This window comes from Sprattus sprattus (genome assembly GCF_963457725.1).
Source record: "Sprattus sprattus genome assembly, chromosome: 3".
In the NCBI taxonomy this organism is placed as follows: domain Eukaryota; kingdom Metazoa; phylum Chordata; class Actinopteri; order Clupeiformes; family Clupeidae; genus Sprattus; species Sprattus sprattus.
Genome location: NC_137922.1, coordinates 19412644 through 19433705, shown reverse-complemented (window position 1 = coordinate 19433705; position 21062 = coordinate 19412644). Strand labels below are relative to the sequence as shown.

General features: G+C 40.4%; 1 protein-coding gene across 3 annotated transcripts; it reads right to left on the bottom strand.

The window, feature by feature from the left end:
* Nucleotides 1–1031: 1031 nt before the first annotated feature.
* LOC308362129 (uncharacterized protein) lies at nucleotides 1032–19611 on the bottom strand. 3 transcript variants are annotated; one of them, XM_080834652.1, is made up of 5 exons: nucleotides 19594–19611; nucleotides 15921–18358; nucleotides 6873–7017; nucleotides 5926–5955; nucleotides 1032–5827 (listed from the first exon to the last, which is right to left on the bottom strand). In XM_080834652.1, exons 2-5 carry the CDS (start codon nucleotides 17842–17844, stop codon nucleotides 3670–3672), a joined length of 4257 nt encoding a protein of 1418 aa, XP_080690778.1. In that variant the 5' UTR covers nucleotides 17845–18358; nucleotides 19594–19611; the 3' UTR covers nucleotides 1032–3669. The 3 variants fall into 3 exon arrangements, with proteins under 3 accessions (XP_080690778.1, XP_080690777.1, XP_080690779.1); XM_080834651.1 differs by lacking the exon at nucleotides 19594–19611 and adding an exon at nucleotides 19383–19507; XM_080834653.1 differs by lacking the exons at nucleotides 5926–5955; nucleotides 19594–19611 and adding an exon at nucleotides 19383–19507.
* Nucleotides 19612–21062: the final 1451 nt, after the last annotated feature.

Sequence of the window (21062 nt, the reverse complement as noted above, 5' to 3'; positions counted from 1 at the left end):
TTTGTAAAACTCAGAGTGCATCCCGTCAGGTCCTGGTGTTTTGCCATTGTTCATTTTCCTAACACTGTCATATATTAACCCCAGGGTTATTGGTTGATTTAGTGATAACTGTGTTGAAAATATCAATAGTTGGTATGTCAATGTTGTCCAAAATATGTGTTCATATTTGAGTCTGTAGGAGGAGGTTCAGAAGTATAAAGTATGGAATAGTATGCTTTAAGAGCTGCATTGATCTTCAGGGGTCATGTTGTAAGACCAACATCTTGAACGACTGATCATTCATTTGTGCAATGTGTCGTGATGTTGATGGTGTTTGAGCTGGAGGGCCAGCAGACGGCTTGCCTTGTCGCCATATTCATATAGCTTCCCTTTAGACCTCAGTATGTTCTTTTCTGCATTCTCTGTAGAGGTGAGTTCAAACTCAGTTTTGAGATTAACTTTTTGTTGGTGTAGCTCTGGAGTAGGATTTATTGCATATTGCCTATCGATTTCAGATATGTTATCGATTACGTCTGTTTGTGTCTTTCTGCGTTGCTTATTAAAGTAAGAGGAGTATTAAATGATTTGTCCTCTAAGTAATGATGAATCTATTTCTACTGAATAGTTAAAACACAGAAAGATTTCAATGGCTTGTGCCCATATCTAAGATATTGTTAAACTATAGTCTGTGTCCTCTGAGTAACATTTTTACTTCTGAGTCACTGGTTTGATGCAAATATAACAACAAATAAAGAATAAACACCATTTCAGGATTAAAATTAATTAAAACAAAACAACAACAAAAAAATCTATTTCTGAAATAGATGACTAGTGATAGTATTATAGGCATTTTTATGTTCAATTCCAAGATGGCTGGCACAAAGGATGCAATTCATTTTTGTTGATAACAGGCATCCATCCTTGGTTTGAGACCACACTGGCATGCTGCTGTGATATTACTGAACAACATTACTGAATACCTTGATAAGAGTGCACTTCTATAAGCTATTGTTAAGTGAAAATTCTCCCTAGTTACCTCAGGACTCCGGAGCTTCATATAAGTACATTTATTAGACAAACAACAAAAACAATTGCAATCGGGCTCACTCCCAGCACAAGCCTGAAAGTGAAGCAATATTAAACACATCGCACAAGGTATATAGACAGAAGTTCAGCAGGGATAACCACGTGGTGGACTTCTGACGTCCGAGGCAAGGATGGAAGTTTTGCACAAGATTGGAAGAAGCACAGTTCGACCCTTCTTAACACCTCGGGTCTAAACATGCTCTTGTACATATGCAGACTAAGTGGCACCTAATAATCTTAGTTACACACACACCCACAGAAACACAGAAAAGCCATGATCCTGCTTTCATAAGCACATGATTCATACAAGGAATATATTAATACAAGGCACTTGATTCATATATTCTTAAGTCATTAAAACAGTGCTTGGAAATTATCTCCATCAGCTATATTAGCATGTAAAAACCAATTAAACTCAGAATAAAGCAAACTTTAAACCTTCCAACATGTAAGTACTGTAAGACTGAGTGTATAAATGGAAAATCATTCTTGCTGTTATTAAAGCCAGGTTGAACTGTATCATAGTCCATAGTCAACCTTAATCAGTCAATTACTTTGTGACAAGAAGTTTTAGTAGATTGGCCGTGTAAGACAATTAGTACCAAGGAAAAATTTCACTACAGCAAGTTATGTACTTTGAATATTTTGGCTGCATTACATTTAACATCTGAATAATATCTGAAAACCTTCACAGGGGTGTGTGCTTGATACTTTCAATTAAGTGGAGGAATGACCTTTGCAAAATGTATCTTTCTGTTCATTATGAATACTATTGAACTTGAGGTATATTCCTAGGCTATGTGTGTATGGCAGACCCACAAGCAGTCTTCTCTGCCAGCCTCCCCTCAACTGTCTCACAACAACAACAACAAAAAAACAAATAATTAAATCAACACACACAACAGTGTAGGACCACCACCCAGTACTGAAGCGAATCATCTCAAAGTCCTATTTCTTTTCCTGCCCTGCCTCCTGTTTCCAAAACTTCCATGACTCATTCCGTTCTGACATGCTGAGCTCAGGGCTAAGTACTTTTTTTTTATCTTCCTTCACAGAAACGACGACAGCAGACGGAGGTCAAACTTTAGGTACTTCCAGGATTCACCCCATTCTGTGAACTGTGGCTCCCCTCCGAGGGGACCTTCTTGATACTTCAGGCCACTGTTCTTCTGTCTGTTGGTTTCTTTCTGTCGAAGAGCATCAGGGTGGTTGGGGTTTGAGAACCTTCAGGACTCATTCCATTTGACAGTGACGGTGTGTTCGAGCTGGCGTGATTGTTTAAGGATCTCCAGGAGTCGTTCCAATCTAAAAGTAAATTTTCGATAAAATGTACGGGATTGGGTAGACTATCTTGGGCCTCTGTAAAGTCTTGCTGGGGCTCTGTCTCTGATTCAGCTGGAGGCTTTATGGTCTGCCAGGATCCACTCCACTCACTTGAGGTGATGTGTTCTTTCATATGATCTGTGTTTGATTCCATTTAGGCTTAGTGCTCGTTTGAAAAAAAATCACAATATCTTGCTTGATATCAGAGCTGGTGGATGGTTTTGGGTTGGAGGTTTTCCAGGAGTTTCCCCACTGGGGTTTTGGCTGTGTCTCATCTCTGGACCTGGGCATCCTGGAGACAGACCATGACTCATCCCAACTAGGGAACGGTGTGTTCAACATATGAAACTGGAGATGCATAGGTACGTTTGAAACATCTACTTCTGCTCAGATTGTCTCCATTTCTTGTGACTGAGTTTGAGTTTTCAGGCCTTTCCAGGACTCCAATGTCCACTCTGATGGCAGCTCTCCTTGTAGCCAAGAGCTCTTTAGTTTGTTGCACATCATGCGTGTTGACATCAGCAAGACATGATGGCCATGACGGAGGTGCATGGCTTCCTCGCACCAGCTGGGCTGTCGGGATCATTTCACGACTCAGCCCAGTCTTTCAGACATGCTTCCCCAAAAGCCTTACATTGAGTTTTTAGTTCTGGTACTTTCCAGGAGTCATTCCAACCAGGGCAAAATACTCCATGTTTCTCTAAGTCCAAGAATTCCTTATACCAGTAGTCCTCTAATTTCTTATGTACTTTGAATATTTTGACTGCATTACATTTGACATCTGAATAATATCTAAAAACCTTTACAGGGGTGTGTGCTTGATACTTTCAGTTAAGTGGAGGAGTGACCTTTGCAAAATGTATCTTTCTGTTCAATATGAATACTATTGAACTTGAGGTATATTCCTAGGTTTATGTGTGAATGGTAGACATGCAAGGAGTCTTCTTTGCCAGACATCCCCTGCTTGCTGATTTATATTCTCCCCAGTGTTATCCATTTTAACTCTGATGAAATGTCTTATGGTGTTATGGCCTGAGGTAAAATACAATATTACTTAGCAACAGCAAACACATCTACTGTTGCTGGCTGTGCTGTGCAATGATTCATTAGTTGTTTCAAATAAGAAATCAAACAATGAATAGTGTTTATATGGCACATTTGTGGAACTCAAAAACATCTGTCAACTAACTCAACAACAACAACAAAAAAACAAATCATTAAATCAACAAACACAACAGTGTAGGACCACCACCCAGTACTGAAGCGAATCATCTCAAAGTCCTATTTCTTTTCCTGCCCTGCCTCCTGTTTCCAAAACTTCCATGACTCATTCCATTCTGACATGCTAAGCTCAGGGCTAAGTACTTTTTTATCTTCCTTCAACAGAAACGAAGGCTGCAGACGGAGGTCGTCAAACTCTCCGTCAAACTCCTGCTCGCTCCAGGCCTCTTTCTTCAGGTAGAGTTGGGGATTCAGCACCCTCCAGGACTCTCCCCACTCCCCACTGTCCTCCCGAGGCGTCTCAGGCTTCTGAGAGTCAAACTTCAGGTACTTCCAGGATTCACCCCATTCTGTGAACTGTGGCTCCTCTCCAAGGGGACCTTCTTGATACTTCAGGCCACTGTTCTTCTGTCTGTTGGTTTCTTTCTGTCGAAGAGCATCAGGGTGGTTGGGGTTTGAGAACCTCCAGGACTCATTCCATTTTGACAGTGACGGTGTGTTCGTGCTGGCATGGTTGTTTGAGGATCTCCAGGAGTCATTCCAATCTAAAAGTAGATTTTCGATAAGGTGTACGTGATTGGGTAGACTATCTTGGGCCTCTGTAAAGTCTTGCTGGGGCTCTGTCTCTGAATGAGCTGGAGGCTTTATGGTCTGCCAGGATCCACTCCACTCACTTGAGGTGATGTGTTCTTTCATATGATCTGTGTCTGATTCCATATAGGCTTTGTGCTCGTTTGACCAACTCACAATATCTTGCTTGATATCAGAGCTAGCCGATGGATTTGGGTTGGCGATTTTCCAGGAGTTTCCCCACTGGGGTTTTGGCTGTGTCTCATCTCTGGACCTGGGCATCCTGGAGACAGACCATGACTCATCCCAACTAGGGAACGGTGTGTTCAACATATGAAACTGGAGATGCATAGGTACATTTGAAACATCTACGTCTGCTGAGATGGACTCCATCTCTTGTGACTGAGTTTGAGTTTTCAAGCATTTCCAGGACTCCGATGTCCACTCTGATGGCAGCTCTCCTTGTAGCCGAGAGCTCAATAGTTTGTTGCACATCATGCGTTTTGACATCAGCAAGACATGATGGCGATGACGGAGGTGCATGGATTCCTCACACCAGCTAGGCTGTCGGGAGCATTTCCAAGACTCAGCCCAGTCTTTCAGACATGCTTCCCCAAAAGCCTTACATTGAGTTTTTACTTCTGGTACTTTCCAGGAGTCATTCCAACCAGGCAAAAAAACTCCATGTTTGTATAAGTCCAAGAATTCCTTATGCCAGTAGCCCTCGTATTCCAGGTGTTCATCTTCCTGTTTTGGTGAAGGTTTGGAGGATTTCCAGGATTCATCCCATCCCTGGGGTGCATCTCCATTGAGTTGAGCATCTGCTGAGCTTTTGTCGCTGGGTTGCCGGCGATAACCGGACCACTCCTGGCCCCAGGCTTCTACTTGCTGATTAAACTCAAAATTCTGGAACTTCCATGACTGTTCCCACTCTGAGCAGTTGAGACTTTCAGGCTGCCGGAAAGACCTTGAGGGTTTTGGTTCCACTGGATAATCTTTGCGACCTCCATTTTTAATGGATGTCCAGGAGTTGTTCCACTCCGAAGAAGTTGGCTGCTTATCATCATGTAGGGGCTGAACAGAGCGGTAATTGTGTACATTCAATTCAAAGGCCTCTCTTCCTGTGCCTAAAGCGCTCTCCATATTTATCAGGGGTTTCAGTATCTTCCAGGACTCATTCCAGCCAGCCTCAGACATATTGTCTTTGTAAGCAATTGACCTTGCTGCTGGGGCTGTCATGGGCTTTGGTGCACTTGGGGCTGTCATGGGCTGTGGTGCACTAGGGGCTTTGGCTGGTTTAGGTGCACTCGGAGGTTTGGCTGGTTTTGGTGCACTGGGTGCTCTGGCTGGCTGTGGTGCTCTGGTAGGTTTCTTCTCCTCCGGCTTTGGCTTCGGTGCCCTCTCTGTCTTGGGCGGAGGAGCAGGTCTGGGCTCACGTTTTTTCTGTGGTGGCGGTGGAGGTGGTGGTGCCAGTTTTCTCGGGGTAGCGGTCACCTTAAACTTTTCTTGCAAGACTTTCTCATCCTGCTCCACAACTGGGGCGTCGACCACAATCTTTCTGAAATCCGACTGGTCTTTTGCCTTCATCTCCCCCGAAGTAGGGAGCCCATTCCTGACGGCAAGCCGGTAATTCCATTCCTGAAACAGCCTGAATAAAACGCAAAGCGAAAAAAAGTGAGAGGTGTAAAAGCAAATATAAAGCAAAGGTTACCTTGAAAGCCTGAATCCTTTTGATCAAGACCAGACCTAGCGAAGCGATCTTTACTTCCAGCCATGCTATTAAAAGAGTGTCAAACAGATATAAACATTTACAGATCGGAAAATCTTTAATCAATCAATCTGACATATTTCATTAGCGGTGGGTGTCTAGATTACGTCTGGTAACTTGTTTGGATTTCAACTGAATGGTGTTTTCCAGTTTTTTCCTTTTGTGTAGACCAACATGCAAAATTAGCTGATCTTTAGCTGACATCTCCTAACTCGGTCGTTAGCTGTCGTCACTGCGATTGGCGGGAAAACCTCAATTTAAAGAGGAAGTGTGGTCTCGTATTGGTTGATTATTGTGAAAAATTGTGAAAAAAAACACCTGTTGAAAAAACTAAATTAATTACAGTCTGTTGTTGTATGTGTGACCAACAAACGTATATGTATGGAGGCCTGTTCCATGTCTGTAATGTAACATGGCAATGAGCAGATATGGAAGGTTAAAACATACAGCATATATTTTAAATATGCTGTGTCTGCAATACACATAGAGTTATGTTATTGCACCAGTGACGTCCAAATCATTGGTAATCATTTTCAATCAATCAATTTGGCTCCACGGACAGCACATGAAAGCACTGCTCTTGTGGTAAAGGTTCTAATGGCTGCTGTCATTGAATGTCAAATCATCTTGTTATATTTTTTCAGAAAGTTCAAATGATCAAAATTAGGGCTGCATTATTTTGTTTGTATTCATTAATAAATTATGTTTGCATTAACCCTTTGATGTGGACCTGCACCAGTAGACTACCATGTTCCCCAAGGTATTAATATTACAGGACAATTCAGTGTACATTTCACTTTTCATGACTTCAAGTCTCCTCATTAGTAGACTGCCTTCCAGGCCTGAGATTGTAGTTTTGAGCCCAGTGTGGAACTATCACCTGCTATGGATGTTATGAGGTGCAGTGCATGTGTTAAACTCATACCCATTCAGGGCACTTTTCTTCACTCGTTTGCGCTCAAACATCGCTTTCTCGCTTAAGGCATTGGCACGATCCTCCCATCTGTTGCGCAGCTGCTTGTTGTCAATGACAGTCACTTCAACCCTCTCAGCCATCTTAACTTTCTTGGCTGAAAAGAGATGTGAGGTATATAATATAACTTAATATTTGTATGCATTGTTATCTTTGTAATATGTTTTTTTTTTTCAAAAAAAAAAAAGAAATCTGTGACACACAGACAGCTAGTAATAAAGGACACACAACCCATGCATTCCGAATGAACCTCTGTGACTTTGACATGGTTGAAGAATTTGAAAAACAAAGGCCACATGCAATCTCATCTGCCAGTTGTCAAATAACTGACGCACCGAAACAGAAATACGTCCTCTTCTATAAACAAAGACATTCGTTAGAGTACACAAATCAACAAACAACAGTCAGGTATGCACATTCTAAATCAGTACAGACAACAAACAGATTATTACCAAGATAATTATGCTCATAAAGATTATACCAAATTAAGAATTGAATTTAGCTCAACATGGATAATTGGTGGCTAAAGTAAGTGATCATATTCCACCTGCGAGTTCTGTGTTGAGACTTTCATAAATCACAGTTAATCAGGGCATCTACTGTAAATAACATTGTGTGATGTGATTAACAGCATGCAAAGATGCAGATCTCATCCCTCATAATTCATATCCCCTACAAAATTAGTTTGTTGCCTCTTTCACTTATATGAAAGCCCTTGTTTTTTCATGTTAATCGTCAGTGAAATTCAAAGGGGTGAAGTCATTATTGTTACTGCTAGTAATGTTCACCATGCAAATTGATTAAAACTTGTCCACAAACATTTTCATTCCTGAACACCATGCTATTTTGGTTATTGCATTGAATCACAGCTTGTCTTTGTCAGTATATGTCACATACATATTAAGAATCCCCAGAGCTTTTCAAGCCGTTCCCTTATACAGTTACCATAACACTACTTACCCTGGGTGGAGAATCACGGCAAAAAAAATCTACTCTACCCTTCTCTGTGGCTAGTCCACAATGCCTTTGCATGGACAGAGAGCATCTCATATATAACCTGTACATATGACCAGCATCCCATGAGTGAGCTATTTTTATTTGCTCTGGGTAACGTAACACGGTCTCGTTCACCAGAGTTACATGCCTGATCTCATGCAGTGCCATTAATTCACATGATCTAACATGATTTGCCATATGAACATGAAACTTGGCTCAGGGTATATTTAAATGTTTATATCAATTACCCTGCACTGCAACCACAAATCAGTTCAACTCGTTAAGACATTTGTCATATGCATAGACATTTGCAAATCCAACAGCCAAATAGCCAACATATGTGCAACTTATATAAAAAAAATGCAATAACAACCAATAAATGAATATAACATGGAGCTGATTATCACTGCAAGATAAGATTTCAAAATAAAAAAGCTAAATGTTTAACATAGCAGAAGAAGGCAGCAGATGGACCTGACAGTGTTTGATTCATCATCGTATCCTCTATTCTTCCACTCACAAACTACCAATATTACTGACACATTTTTGTAACTTCCTAACTTCACTTCTGTTATGCTTAAGCTGCAAGACCAACAATGCAGGGCAGCTCAGAAATGTGACTATAGTGCCACTGCCCACCTGTGAGGCTAGCATTACACATATTGTGTCTTACACAATATTCATGATACACAGTTGAATACAAATTCAGATGAAACAATCTGTCATGTTTTCTTAATAGAACAGCATGATCAAACTGCTCATTTGGAATTGAAAGTGTAAAGCAAAATTTCATATTCTTCCACTGCCCTCAGGCAGACAACATAGATGCTGCAATTCGTTTTGATGTTCAAAATCAAGTTTGACACACTCCAAAAACTCCAAAACTTTGCAGACAGCAAATAAATTTCAGTTTTGGGATGTACAGCGTTGCAAAATTCGTAACAAATTTTGGAGTCAGCAGCTAGAAAAGAATCCAGGCCAGCCCACAGGAAATACCCCCCACCGCAACCACAAGTACACTGTATCCTCACTCGTGCTCTGTGTGACTGTGTGAGTGCTGGTGCTGACAGTAACCAGCTTAAATTGGCTCCCCGAAAGCAAGTGAGCCCAGCCCTCCAGCAGGGAGTTTTGAGGGATGGTATAGCCCCCAACAGAGCCAGTGACACATGAAGGGTTCCTGCTGGGGGGGCTCAGGCTGGAGGGAAAAGACTCTAACACCAGAGAGACGAGCAAGACGACATGGTTCCATCATTAGTGGCATAAACACCACGCTCTCACAACAGTGTTTGAATAAGGCAGAATCAAGTGGGAGCATTTTGTGTGAAAGAAAGAGAATGAGAGAAACAAAGAGGGAGAGAGAGTGTGTGCATTTGTGAGAGAGATTGCGGGGAGGTTGGGGCAGATTTGACATGGTAATTCCAAGCAGAACACACATTACCAATGCCTTTTCCGTGATGCCACAGCAACAACAACTAGGATCTTTACACAGTTTTGATGGCTTGATGTCTTTGTGACTCCTTGGGTGAATTACTTTAACCTTTTTAGACTTGTATTCTTCACTCTCCTGTAGTTATTATCTTCAAGAGGATGTTAAAATAATTCATTTTATTTACTGTTTTATTAATGTCCATCACAAATAAATTAAAGACATTCGATACTCCATGTGTGGCAGTGTGACAACTTATATCCGCCCACTACTGCTGTAGTTTCCTACTGTCTCATAACAGAACGAGGCTCTATGGGGATGCATTTCAAATGTTATTAAAAAGGGAAAAATACTGCACAGATGAGAGACTGCCTGCCCTGTACCAAGCATACATAGTCGATAAAGGGTGTATCACTGTGAACCATGAATAATGTACTCTAAACAAAGTATACCAACCGAAACCAAGCTTAACTTGAACTTGTATTGGTGTTAAATATATGAATACATTTTGAATGGTGTGGTTTGTCAATACACTGAGAAGAGTAGAGCTGTGAATAACCGATAGAATTTTGTGTGCTTTGTGGCATGGCTACTAATGTGTCATTTTCGATGAATTCCTTTCTAAGTTCCCTGGCACAGCTAGAAGCAGATGGACCCTGTCCTTGAGTTTGGTTGCTCTCAAGGATTTCTCACTTACAGCAGGAAGTATTCCCTGCTAGTATCATCAGTAGAGGGCTGTTTGTGCTCTGAGCTCTGTCTCTTTGGAGAGCAAACTATTTTGTGGCTGGTAAAAATATAAAAGTGGATTTGACTCCATGGGAGGGAAGGATTGTTTATCAAACATTAAGTCATATTGATCTGGTATTAATTCATCACATCAGAAGGCAATAATTCACAACAGGCATATTTCATGAATACCCCATGGCTTCACATGTTGTTAGTGTAAGAAGTGGTACACCTTCCTTGCCCATAGCATTGATACATTTGTGATGTGTCATAAGCCTCATGACTGTTATTGTTTTCATATGCTTGTCAGCAAAACAGTACTTATCCATGATTTTGAAAAAAGTCTGAATTGCACCCCCAGTCACTATCTGTAGTTGCTAAGCAGAATCTTGTACTGCTAGTGCTATTTTAAATGAAAGCCATTCTGCATGCCAGGTATCCGGCATAGAAGTTTGAGAACTCTAACCCAACCGACTTGAACTTTGAACTTTGAACTGGAACTTTGACTGAAGCAGAGATGTCAGGGTGAAACTGGTGGGATTCTATTCTAACATTGGACCAGAAGGTTATGGTCATTATTCAGAAATCTAATTCTAATTCTAATCTAGAATCTAATTCACTCTATGCCTCAATTTGTAAAACAGTTTTACTCATTTTACCTACAGAGGTAAATAAGGTTTGCCTGAAATTCAATCAACGATGGTGTAACTAAAGACTTTATTTATAACAGAGTGTTTATTAAAAATCCTTTGTCTACTGTAAGGCTGTACATTTTCAGTGAACCCATTTATCAACTTTGTTGTGATGCCCAAAAGCTTTTTCATTTTCTTTCATGATGTAATTGATACATTTTGCTAACAGGAGTCAACAAACATGTGCATTACTATGTAGACTAATCAGACAGATGGTGTCTGCTGATGGATCTGCTTTGGTTGTTAATGTGACTGTGTGAATCCCAAAGCATAACCATTATATTTAAAGTGTCCAGAGAGAATGAAATGTGACACTGTGTTGAAGAGAGAGAATGCAAATACATTTTGCATGTACTGGTACGTACATGCACTCAGTCCAGTTATTTGAAAGCAAGGGAACTTGGTGTGACTGGGTGCGTGTGGGTTCCCTGGTTTGAATGTCGAAAGATTGAGCGACATGTGACATATTGGGTTACATGCCACTATATAGAACACACATTTCCATCGCAACATTTAGGTCAGCAGTGAGGTACAATCTGCCATACCAATTGGCAGTCTTCCAAATACAAAAAGGGGTCATGTAATCCATCCTATGAGGAGTAAATATTTCACTTTGCACATATGTGTCTCTGTATATGACATGTGGTCCTAACTGGCTATTTATATCAGGTCTGCAAAATCATATATGGTTAAAGCATGCTCTGTCAAGGGATAAACATAGTCTTGCACAAAATGTTCAATAGCTACTCTGGCAAGGAATGCCCTGGTATGATTACCATATATGCAACTGGGCAATCATGCTTTCATGACTCGACAACAGTGCATTTCCAAAAGGTCATTTGGATGACAAATATTGTTTTTCCACTCAAGCAAATTCCAAAGTACTCAGTACAAACACATGGGTTGGCTGTTAATGAAATGTTAATTCTAACCAATGACTTTTTTCAAAATATGACAGACATTAATGATAGCTGCGACAGGCAGTATATCATTAAACAATTAAAGAATTTTCTGAATGATAACTACAAATTTGTACCCTAATGAAAAGAATGATTAATATGTCCGTGCCATCGCAGATTAATGAATTAAGTTCCCAAATTAAACACTCAAGTTTCCACTCAGGTTTCCACTCTAGCTTCTCACGTTTCCCCTACGCAGACTGCCATGCAATTTTAGGGGCGTAACCTGTGACTTGAACATGAACTCTCATCATGTAAGCAGAATCATGGCTGGACCAGACAACTCTCATCGTGTAAGCAAAATCATGACTGGACCAGACAACTCTCATCGTGTAAGCAAAATCATGACTGGACCAGACAACTCTCATAGTGTAAGCAGAATCATGACTGGACTAGACAACTCTCATCGTGTAAGCAAAATCATGACTGGACCAGACAACTCTCATAGTGTAAGCAAAATCATGACTGGACCAGACAACTCTCATCGTGTAAGCAAAATCATGACTGGACCAGACAACTCTCATAGTGTAAGCAGAATCATGACTGGACTAGACAACTGGACTAGACAACTCTCATAGTGTAAGCAGAATCATGACTGGACCAGGTAGCCTGTGACTTGAACATGAACTCTCATCGTGTAAGCAGAATCATGACTGGACTAGACAACTGGACTAGACAACTCTCATAAGCAGAATCATGACTGGACCAGGTAGCCTGTGACTTGAACATGAACTCTCATCGTGTAAGCAGAATCATGACTGGAGCAGACAACTACAATGTGTGTATTTAGTCTATGGACAGCACATGCCCACTGAAGTGACAACACAGTGCAATAACAGGGGAAAAACATAATGACAGGAATTACACAGCATAATATTATGCACAACAGGCAAATGGGTTGTACCACATGCACACAATCATTCGCATTTCATGATGTCAGTAGGCCTACACTAAGCCAGTGTATCAACCCACCTATAGCATGCATCAATAAGCATGAAAATATAGTCAGTAATTAACTGTCGAAAGGATTGAATGGTCACAATGTAGACCATGGGCTGCACAGAGGTGATATGATTGAGTAGGTGTCAAATACCTGACTGTAAGTTAAGATTTTAAAAAATATGAGCTCCGTAAACATATGGTTTTTCTAAACAAAAGCATGTATCATTGATACATTCATGTTATTTAAGCTAACTTAATGAATCATTTATCATGCTAGCTCTTGATGATTTTAGTTGCAGAACTGAGGGGAGTCTAACCTGTCACAGTGCCATTTGGAAACATGAAACATTGACTTTCATACTTCGATGATGTCAATTTGGCTAAATAGTGTTATTCTGTGCCAGAACGCAATCTTTCTCTGTACGCCATAGACTCTTTATCTCATAAAATGTCTTGTTACAAATAACAGCCCTGTCCATGTTTTTTGTTTATCTAAAATGGATCATAAACTCTGTTGTGACTTGGACACAATTTGTCCTCGTGGGCCAATCCACATTAGTCACTGATTGATAAGCCGCACGTGGTGGCTGGAGAAACAGTTGTGTGCTCCTCACTTCCTGACTATAACCTAGGTAATATCTGAGCTGGGAGCAAGTGGTATGGTTTTAAAAATGTTTAGTAGAGCTTAGCTAGCTATGGAGAGTAGTGAAAGCAAAAAGCAAAGACCAATCGGTGCACTTGTAATCACAAGAGTATGAAAGCAAAGTCGAGGTGGAACTCCATCAGAGAGGTTGGTAATGTTGAACGATACTGAAAATGTCTAATAGTCTGCATGCCTGCTGTGAGGATAATTAGACTAATGAATTAACAACTTAGCTAACTCTTTTTTTGGAGGTGGTTCCCACTTCACTGCTTGAATTATTGTCGATAGTTATCTGTGGGACCCACCCACCTTTCATTCCAGGCATCAAATTGCTGGAAATAGCATGTATTAAACAGGGAGAGTGCCAGAAAAACCTCAAACATGGTGCTTGATTCAAATATCCAGCTATAACATTGGAGACGGTGGCCAATAAATAAACCGAATTGAGAGATGGGCACTGTTTATGAAGAGGAGTATCTTACAGTGATATAAGTTTCTAAAGCATCATCTCACGTCTATTGTAATTTTGTCCGCAGGCTGTTTATGAAACCTTGTGAAAATGTCTTATTCTTGTGTCTTACCTCAGGTGTGACCGAGCTTTAGCCGAGAAATCAGGCGAGCCAGCCAGTTTTGGTTGTAACTGATGGCCTTATGATCTTCTAACTATCGAGATATGATATTTTAGGTGTTTGGTGCAAGTGGCATATCAAAAGTTATAGAATCGTGAGAATGTTATGGGGATACGTTAACTAGTCTTCTAACTAAAGTGAGCATTAGCGATGTGTCTTGTTCTGTAACTCTTCAATTTATTAATTTTCTGAAAGCATGTATAGATGTCTACAACCTTTGAAAATGTCTTTTGTAGTTCCAATGTGTAGTATGGAGTTTGCTGGAGTCATCTGATATCATTCTTCGGATTAGCTTCTCCCCACCCCCACTCAATTGTGGTTTCAACTCTGTTTTGTAGTCACACTAACGGCTGTGGAGGCCACTCTAATGAAGGAACAGGGTTTGATATTACGGCAAACTTTGGGAAGCGCTCGATGGAAAAAGGAAATCAATGTTGGTTTCACTTAAATTGACCATAAACATAAAAAACACCATCAAATATACAGTTTTGGAGACCCTGGAAATTATACTATTTCTTTCCTCTTTCCCCCTTTCATTATGTGTGTACGAAGCTGAATATCATGTTTTATTTATGTTTACTTTTCAATATGATTTAATATGTAGACCTGAAGACCTGTATTATATAGGTCTACTTATCTTCAGTATTCAGTGTTATACTGCTTTTGCTGTTAAACTGATATTTCCCAAATCATTCTTCATCACAAATGCAGACATGTGGCCAGAAAAACAACTGGTAGAATTAATGTGCTGCACGGACACAAAAAAACTGTTGCATATGCTCACGATACCTGCATTGATTCTGAGCCACTGTCGAAGGGTTTTATAACCCGCCTCTACTACCCTCTAATTGGTTTGGGATGGCACTTAATGTGGCAGACCCTCCACGTGAGTGTGCAAACAGAGTGGGAGTGGGTAGAGATTGAGTCAAGGGGCTAGTTTGGAAAAGGTTTTGTGTTTCTGATGAAGTTACCATGCTACTGCTTCTAGCGATTAGGGATTTTTTTCCACCTCGGCTTTTGCCCTGCATACACCCAAACCAGCTTGCTCTGACACTTTACCACTTTATGGCTTCCTGCTTCTAATGGTCAGGGAATTATTCTTCCTTGGCTTTTGCCCTGCATACAGCCAGACATTTACAGCTGGCCTGCAGAACACCCAAACCAGCCTGCTCTGCCACTTTCATGATGACAAGTGCACAAATCTACAACTGCCATAAAATGCAGTTTTCTGGATGTTTTAAAGCGCTTTGCAAGAAGTCAAAGAGTGCCAATTTTAGTCAGATTTGAGAGGTTGGAAATACCAAAGTTGTACTGTTGTACTGTAAAGTTCTAATCAAATTTCAATTTTCAAGTATGTAGCTTGTATTGTATTCAAGTAGTTTTGATTTGACACATTTGTGAATTTTCATTTGGGCTTTAATATTCAGAACACAGGTGTGTGGTTTCTTGTGACTCATGAGTACACATTTGTATACACAAAGTCTGAATTTTATTTTACATGTTCTGACTTTGGAGCTTTGAGCCTAAATTCAAACATGTAAATTCAGATTGTTATCGTGCAAAATTCAGAGAGTCTGCCAATCTACCTTCATACTATTGTTCCTAGTTTTGAAAAAGGGCAAATGAAAACAGCACAACTGATCTGCATAGTTTCTTTATTACAGTGTAGTTTCACTTGGTAGAAAATGTTTTATGGCCAACACACACAAACAACATCTTACTATTCAAAGACTGTGTGAGGTTTTGTATGCCTACTCAATCAATATCATCAGCCTCTTGTAGATTTTTGGTAATATACTTCAACCAGCCACTACCACATCCAAGAAGTGTTCTTGTGTATGGTGTTCTTGAAAACAATTATAATATACGGTAATATATTGACCTGTATCATGACATGTTATCAAGGACACTTTGTTGTGCAAGTGGAATTGTATCTGTAAATAAATAAACCAAGATTCACCAAGATGCCACACATAAATGAACTTACGTTTCTTGTCTGCAGGCGCCAGCCGGAACTTCCAGGAGTTACCCCACTGAGACAAAGATATTTTTTCCATTTGGTAACTCATTGAATGGTTTGAAAACTTCCATGAATCAACCCCTCCAAGGGACATATTCTCAGCCTCTGCTTTGCCTATGGCTCTTCTGGTGGGGCCTCTCCTTGCCCGGCGTTGGATTTTGGCTAGTTTTGCAGCATCTGCACACCTCTTCGGTGGTGGACTTGATTTTTCTGGATTTTTCTGGATTTTTCTTGACCACAGCACTTGATCTTTACGATAGAATACTTTTGGAGTGTCATCCCACTCCAGAGGCTGAGGGGCACACACCTTCCATGACATTCCCCATTCTGACTTTGGTAAATTTGAGTAGGGAACATATTCAGGCACTGGTGGCTGCTTTTCCACTTCAAAAGTTTCCCAACCCTTGTCCCAGAATGGCTTGTTCTGGCGAGGGAGAAGATTCATGAACTTCCAGGTTCTGGCCCAAGGTGGAGCCTCTTTTGCCTCAAGAAGAGAGGCAAACTTGTAGGATTTACTTTTGAAAATGAATCTTTTGTTGTGTGTCTGAAGTGTTGCCACTCTCCACGATTCCATCCATTCTGATGGAGGAACTCTCTCCTTAAACACATCAGGGTTGAAAGATCTGCTAAATTGCCCCGCTTTTGGTAAGAGATTGAGGGTTTTCCTGGGCATGATCTCCATAGACTCTCCAAGCCATTTTTCTTGTGGTGGACGCTCATACCAGTTGAATCCAGAGAACTCCCTCGAATCCGACCACTCAGTCATAGAGGGTCCATCATGAAGGGTCTGTCTGAATTGGGTGCTGATCTGATGCTTCAAAGACTTGCAGGACTCTTTCCATTCAGGTGAAAATGTATACTTCTCTTCTGTGCCAATGGAATCCAGAATCTCTGCTTTTATGCCCCTTTTAGGAAGATAGAGGACTTCATTTTTGTTCTGGTTTTTCCCAATGCCTATCTCCCTCGTACACTGTTCTCTGCCTGTTCTGAGCTCATCACCCAATAAGCTTGAATCTTTCCACTCAGTGGCTGAGGGCCTGCCGAAACTGGACCAGGACCTTGAGCATTTCCAAGATTCCTTCCAATTTGCCAGACATATTTTCTTCAAATGGGGTTGGAGGATCATTGGACCATTCAGTACAGCAGCATCTTGCTTTGCCACATGTTTTTTCTTAGGCTGAGGTCTGGGGAGTTTCCAAGCCTCATTCCACTCAGAATAAAGGTCACATTTTATAAGAGGATTCAGATGATTTTGCCAAATTTCAAATCTATCTTTGGGCTTGAGCCTTTTAGGCAATCCGTTATCAGGTTCACTCTCTTCCACCTTAATTCCCTCATCTTTCTTTTCCTCTCCCTTGGGTTCCACTTTCTTTCTCTGCTTCACACTTTCTAGAATGGACATGTTTTTAGCAACCTCCCATGACTTTCCCCATTCAGCCATAGGGTTATTACCCTCACAGAACTGGGCATTCCCTAATTTATATTTCTCAGCCCTGCATGCCGGTATTATCACGCTATAAACATTGGGGTCTAGTGGTGCACTATCCATTACATCGCCTGATGTTTCTGAAGACTCATCATGGTTCTCAACTGGTTTTGAAATCTTCCTAGCCTCAGCCCATCCAGATTCCTCTGATGTTTTTCCAGAGGAGTTTGAAACAGAATGGAACTGATGATTGAAATACTTCCAAGATAAGCCCCACTTGCATTTGGATTGTTCTCCGTTGGCCTGTTGATAACTTTCTTCATTCTTGGCCATATCTTCCTCAAAGCACACATCGGAAGGTTTTGTGCTCTGCCAAGATTGACTCCATTCATTTCTGCGGTGTGATGCCTCAAACATTATTTGAGCCATCGGCCCAGCCATGGGCCCTTTGGTTGCACCCTCCATGTTCTTCCCCTCAACTTTTTTAAACTTTCAAGATGTCTCCCACTTTGATGACAAGAAATTCTCCAAAGAGGCAATGTATCAATGTAACCGTTTTCCCCCACAAGTTTACCTCCCTCTGCTCACCATTGGTGTACTCTTGATTAATCCAAGCGTGCCCATCAAGCTGTGGTTGAAAATTCAAGCATTTCCATGCCTTTCCCCACTCAGAACCCTCTGGTTTGTTTGAACCTTTTCTCCTGGTGCCTTAGAGAACTTCCAAGATGTTGACCATACTGACCCACTAGGCTGGGAACTTTTCAGTAAGGTGAGCTTGTCACCCTTCTGAGGAGTCTTCAACAGAGGTCGACGACCAAGAGGGAAACCACTTGGCCCGTTATCGGTTTCTGGTGACCTTGTTTTGCTCACTGAATTTCTAGGTCTTGGTGGTGCACTTTCAGGTACTGGAGGCTTCTTCTCCCGCCTCCTTTGAGGCTTGTATTTGTCGCCCATACGGTTCTGCCATTCTTGATTGATCCTGTAGCAACGACATAACACAAGCAAGTTTATTAACATTAAATTAAAAAAACAATATAAAAATAAAGCAATTTACAAATCTAAAGAGCGTGACTGAATGTATTTCTCATGTGGAGTATAGAGAGGCTTGGAACTCCTGGCCTTTGAAATGCCAAACTGTTGGTATTGTAACCCAAGAGAATGTTTTTTTGATTTACAGACTTCCCTCCAAATGTTCAGACAAGCTAATCATGTTATATAGTAAAACACAAAAGCAAATGAAGCAACTCCATCTGCCTGCCAAAGACTGCATAACGAGATAGCCATGCTTCTAAAAAAAGGACAATATTTGACACGTATGTGTTTTAAAATACTGCAAAAACAACATGTGAAATGTGTTGGGGTGTTTTGGTGGCAAGTCTGTGAATAGTTGATCTATAAGTGGGGTGTAAGGATACCTGTTTCCGGTGCCAATAACTTCTGTAGTGCCGTAAATAGTTATTAGTCAACAACTCAACTGTTTTATGTGTGAACCAAATTCCTGTTGCTTTGGATTGCAATCCAAAACAAACCATATTCAAGACATGTTTTTTTTCCATAAAACTGCCTGTTCATCTTTTTCTTTTGCCAGGGAGAGGGATGGCAAACGCCAAACAACATGTTATATAAAACACAAAAGCAAACAAAGCAACTCCATTTGCATGCCAAAGTATGCATAAAGAAATAGCCATGCTTAGAGGAGGAAAGACAATTCCTGTTTTACGTAAAAAAGACAATATTTGACATGTGTTTTAAAATACTGTTCACTTTTTCATTCACTGTTATCTTTCAAGAGCACACAATCATTGTGTAACTGAACATATTCAGAGGAGAAAGAAGCCATTTCACCCTTAAGTCAACCACTATCACTTCATTAATATGTCTGAAGAAACATTTTAAAATAGTTTCATTAAATTACTAATTTTTTTCCTATGGCACAACATTGACTTTTGCATTTAAGCTTTTAAGTAAAAGCATTTAAGTCAAAGATAATTAACAAAACTCACAATAGTCCAGAGTCACAGCTCTTGGGGCAAACTTGAAGATAGCCTGTTCACACAGGCAGGCAGGAGCAACTCCTATATATCGCAATGAGTCAACTGTAATTAGCTGGGCCCATGTGACCAGGATGCTTCGGCCATAGCTATTTATGGACCCTAAGAGTGATATGACTCCCTCCCTCCCTCTCGTCTTACTGTGGTACAAGCACAGACATACTTCATACTGCAGTCTTAGTCTTCAGCTGCCTATCCCTTTTCTCAGAATATGGAGACAAATCTGCTGGCATAAAGAGCCTTATATTGCAACAGGGACCCGCTCTGTACCATGCTGATAGGGAAAGACAGTGGACAAAACAGTAGTGAATATATAGAAGAACATCTAATGGGGTGTTTTACATGTTTTTGAAGAAATGGTGTTGAGTTACCAAGTGGATGATGGATATGTTGCTCCGCATGAAAATGAACTTGCTTGAGGTCAAGGCCAATTCCCTTTAGCTGTAAATTCTGAGAAAAAGTTTAAGTCATCTGGATATCCCCATCTTCCTGACAACATCAGGTTGGACTGATTTCATCAGCCTCATATTCGAAGTTATTATACAATTATACTTTCCATTTCCTTTTTTAATATAAAATGTCCACGTTCTATTAAAACCTAGGAAGAATTACTCATGTCTACCATCAGTACAGACTACCAACCTCCTAAGGATGTGATGTAGCTGAGGGGTGACCCATATTTATTCTGATCACAGGAATAGGATCAACTGCACAGCTTCTCAATGCTAAATGTAAGTAAGTGAGAAGCCTGTTAAGAATGAAAAATCTACACTAGAAAAAAATCTAAGCTGGGAGCAGGTCAAGTCAAGTCAAGTCAAGTCAAGTCAAGTCATATTTATTTATATAGCACATTTAAAAACAGCTCACGATGACCAAAGCGCTAAACAAGTAAACAGAAACAAAACAATAAGATCACAAAAAAATAAATAAAAATTATTTAGTAAAAAATCAAATAGAAAAAAAAAGTGGTATGGTTTAAAAATGTTCAGTAGAGCTTAGCTAGCTATGGAGAGTAGTTTCGGTGACAGCAGAAAAGGAAAGACTAATTGGTGCACTTGTAATCACAAGAGTGTGAAAGCATAGCCGAGGTGGAACTCCATCAAAGAGCTTGGTAATGTTGAACAATACTAAAGATGCCTGCATGCCTGCCGTGAGGATAAATAGGCTACTAAATAAACAACTAAGCTAACTCTTTTTTCCCCACTTCACTGCTTGACTTATTATCGATAGTTATCTGTGGGACCCACCCACCTTTCATTCCAGGCATCAAATTGCACAAAATAATATGTATTAAACGGGGAGAGTGCCAGAAAAACATTGATACAAATACTAAGCTATAACATCGGAGATGTTGGCCAATTAATAAACATAATTGAGAGACGGGCTCTGTTTATGAAGAGGAGTATCTTACAGTGATATAAGTGTCTAAAGCATTTTGTCCCCAAGCTGTTAATGAAACCTTGTAAAAATGTCTTTTTCTTATGTCTTACCTCAGGTGTGACCGAGCTTAAGCCAATAAATCAGGCGAGCCAGCCAGTTTTTGTTGTAACCTTATGATCTTTTAACTATCAAGATATGATATTTTTGGTGTTTTGTTCCAGTGGTATATCAAATGTTATAGAATCGTTAACA

What these genes read in the sequence shown, in the direction of transcription:
- LOC308362129 (XM_080834652.1), bottom strand. Translation starts at nt 17,844, where the DNA reads ATGGAGGGTGCAACCAAAGGGCCCATGGCTGGGCCGATGGCTCAAATA. An exon ending in AAGAAAAGTGCCCTGAATGG is followed by an intron (nt 5,956 to 6,872) that starts GTATGAGTTTAA and finishes CTCTTTTAATAG; the next exon opens with CATGGCTGGAAGTAAAGATC. An exon ending in AGTAAAGATCGCTTCGCTAG is followed by an intron (nt 5,828 to 5,925) that starts GTCTGGTCTTGA and finishes CGTTTTATTCAG; the next exon opens with GCTGTTTCAGGAATGGAATT.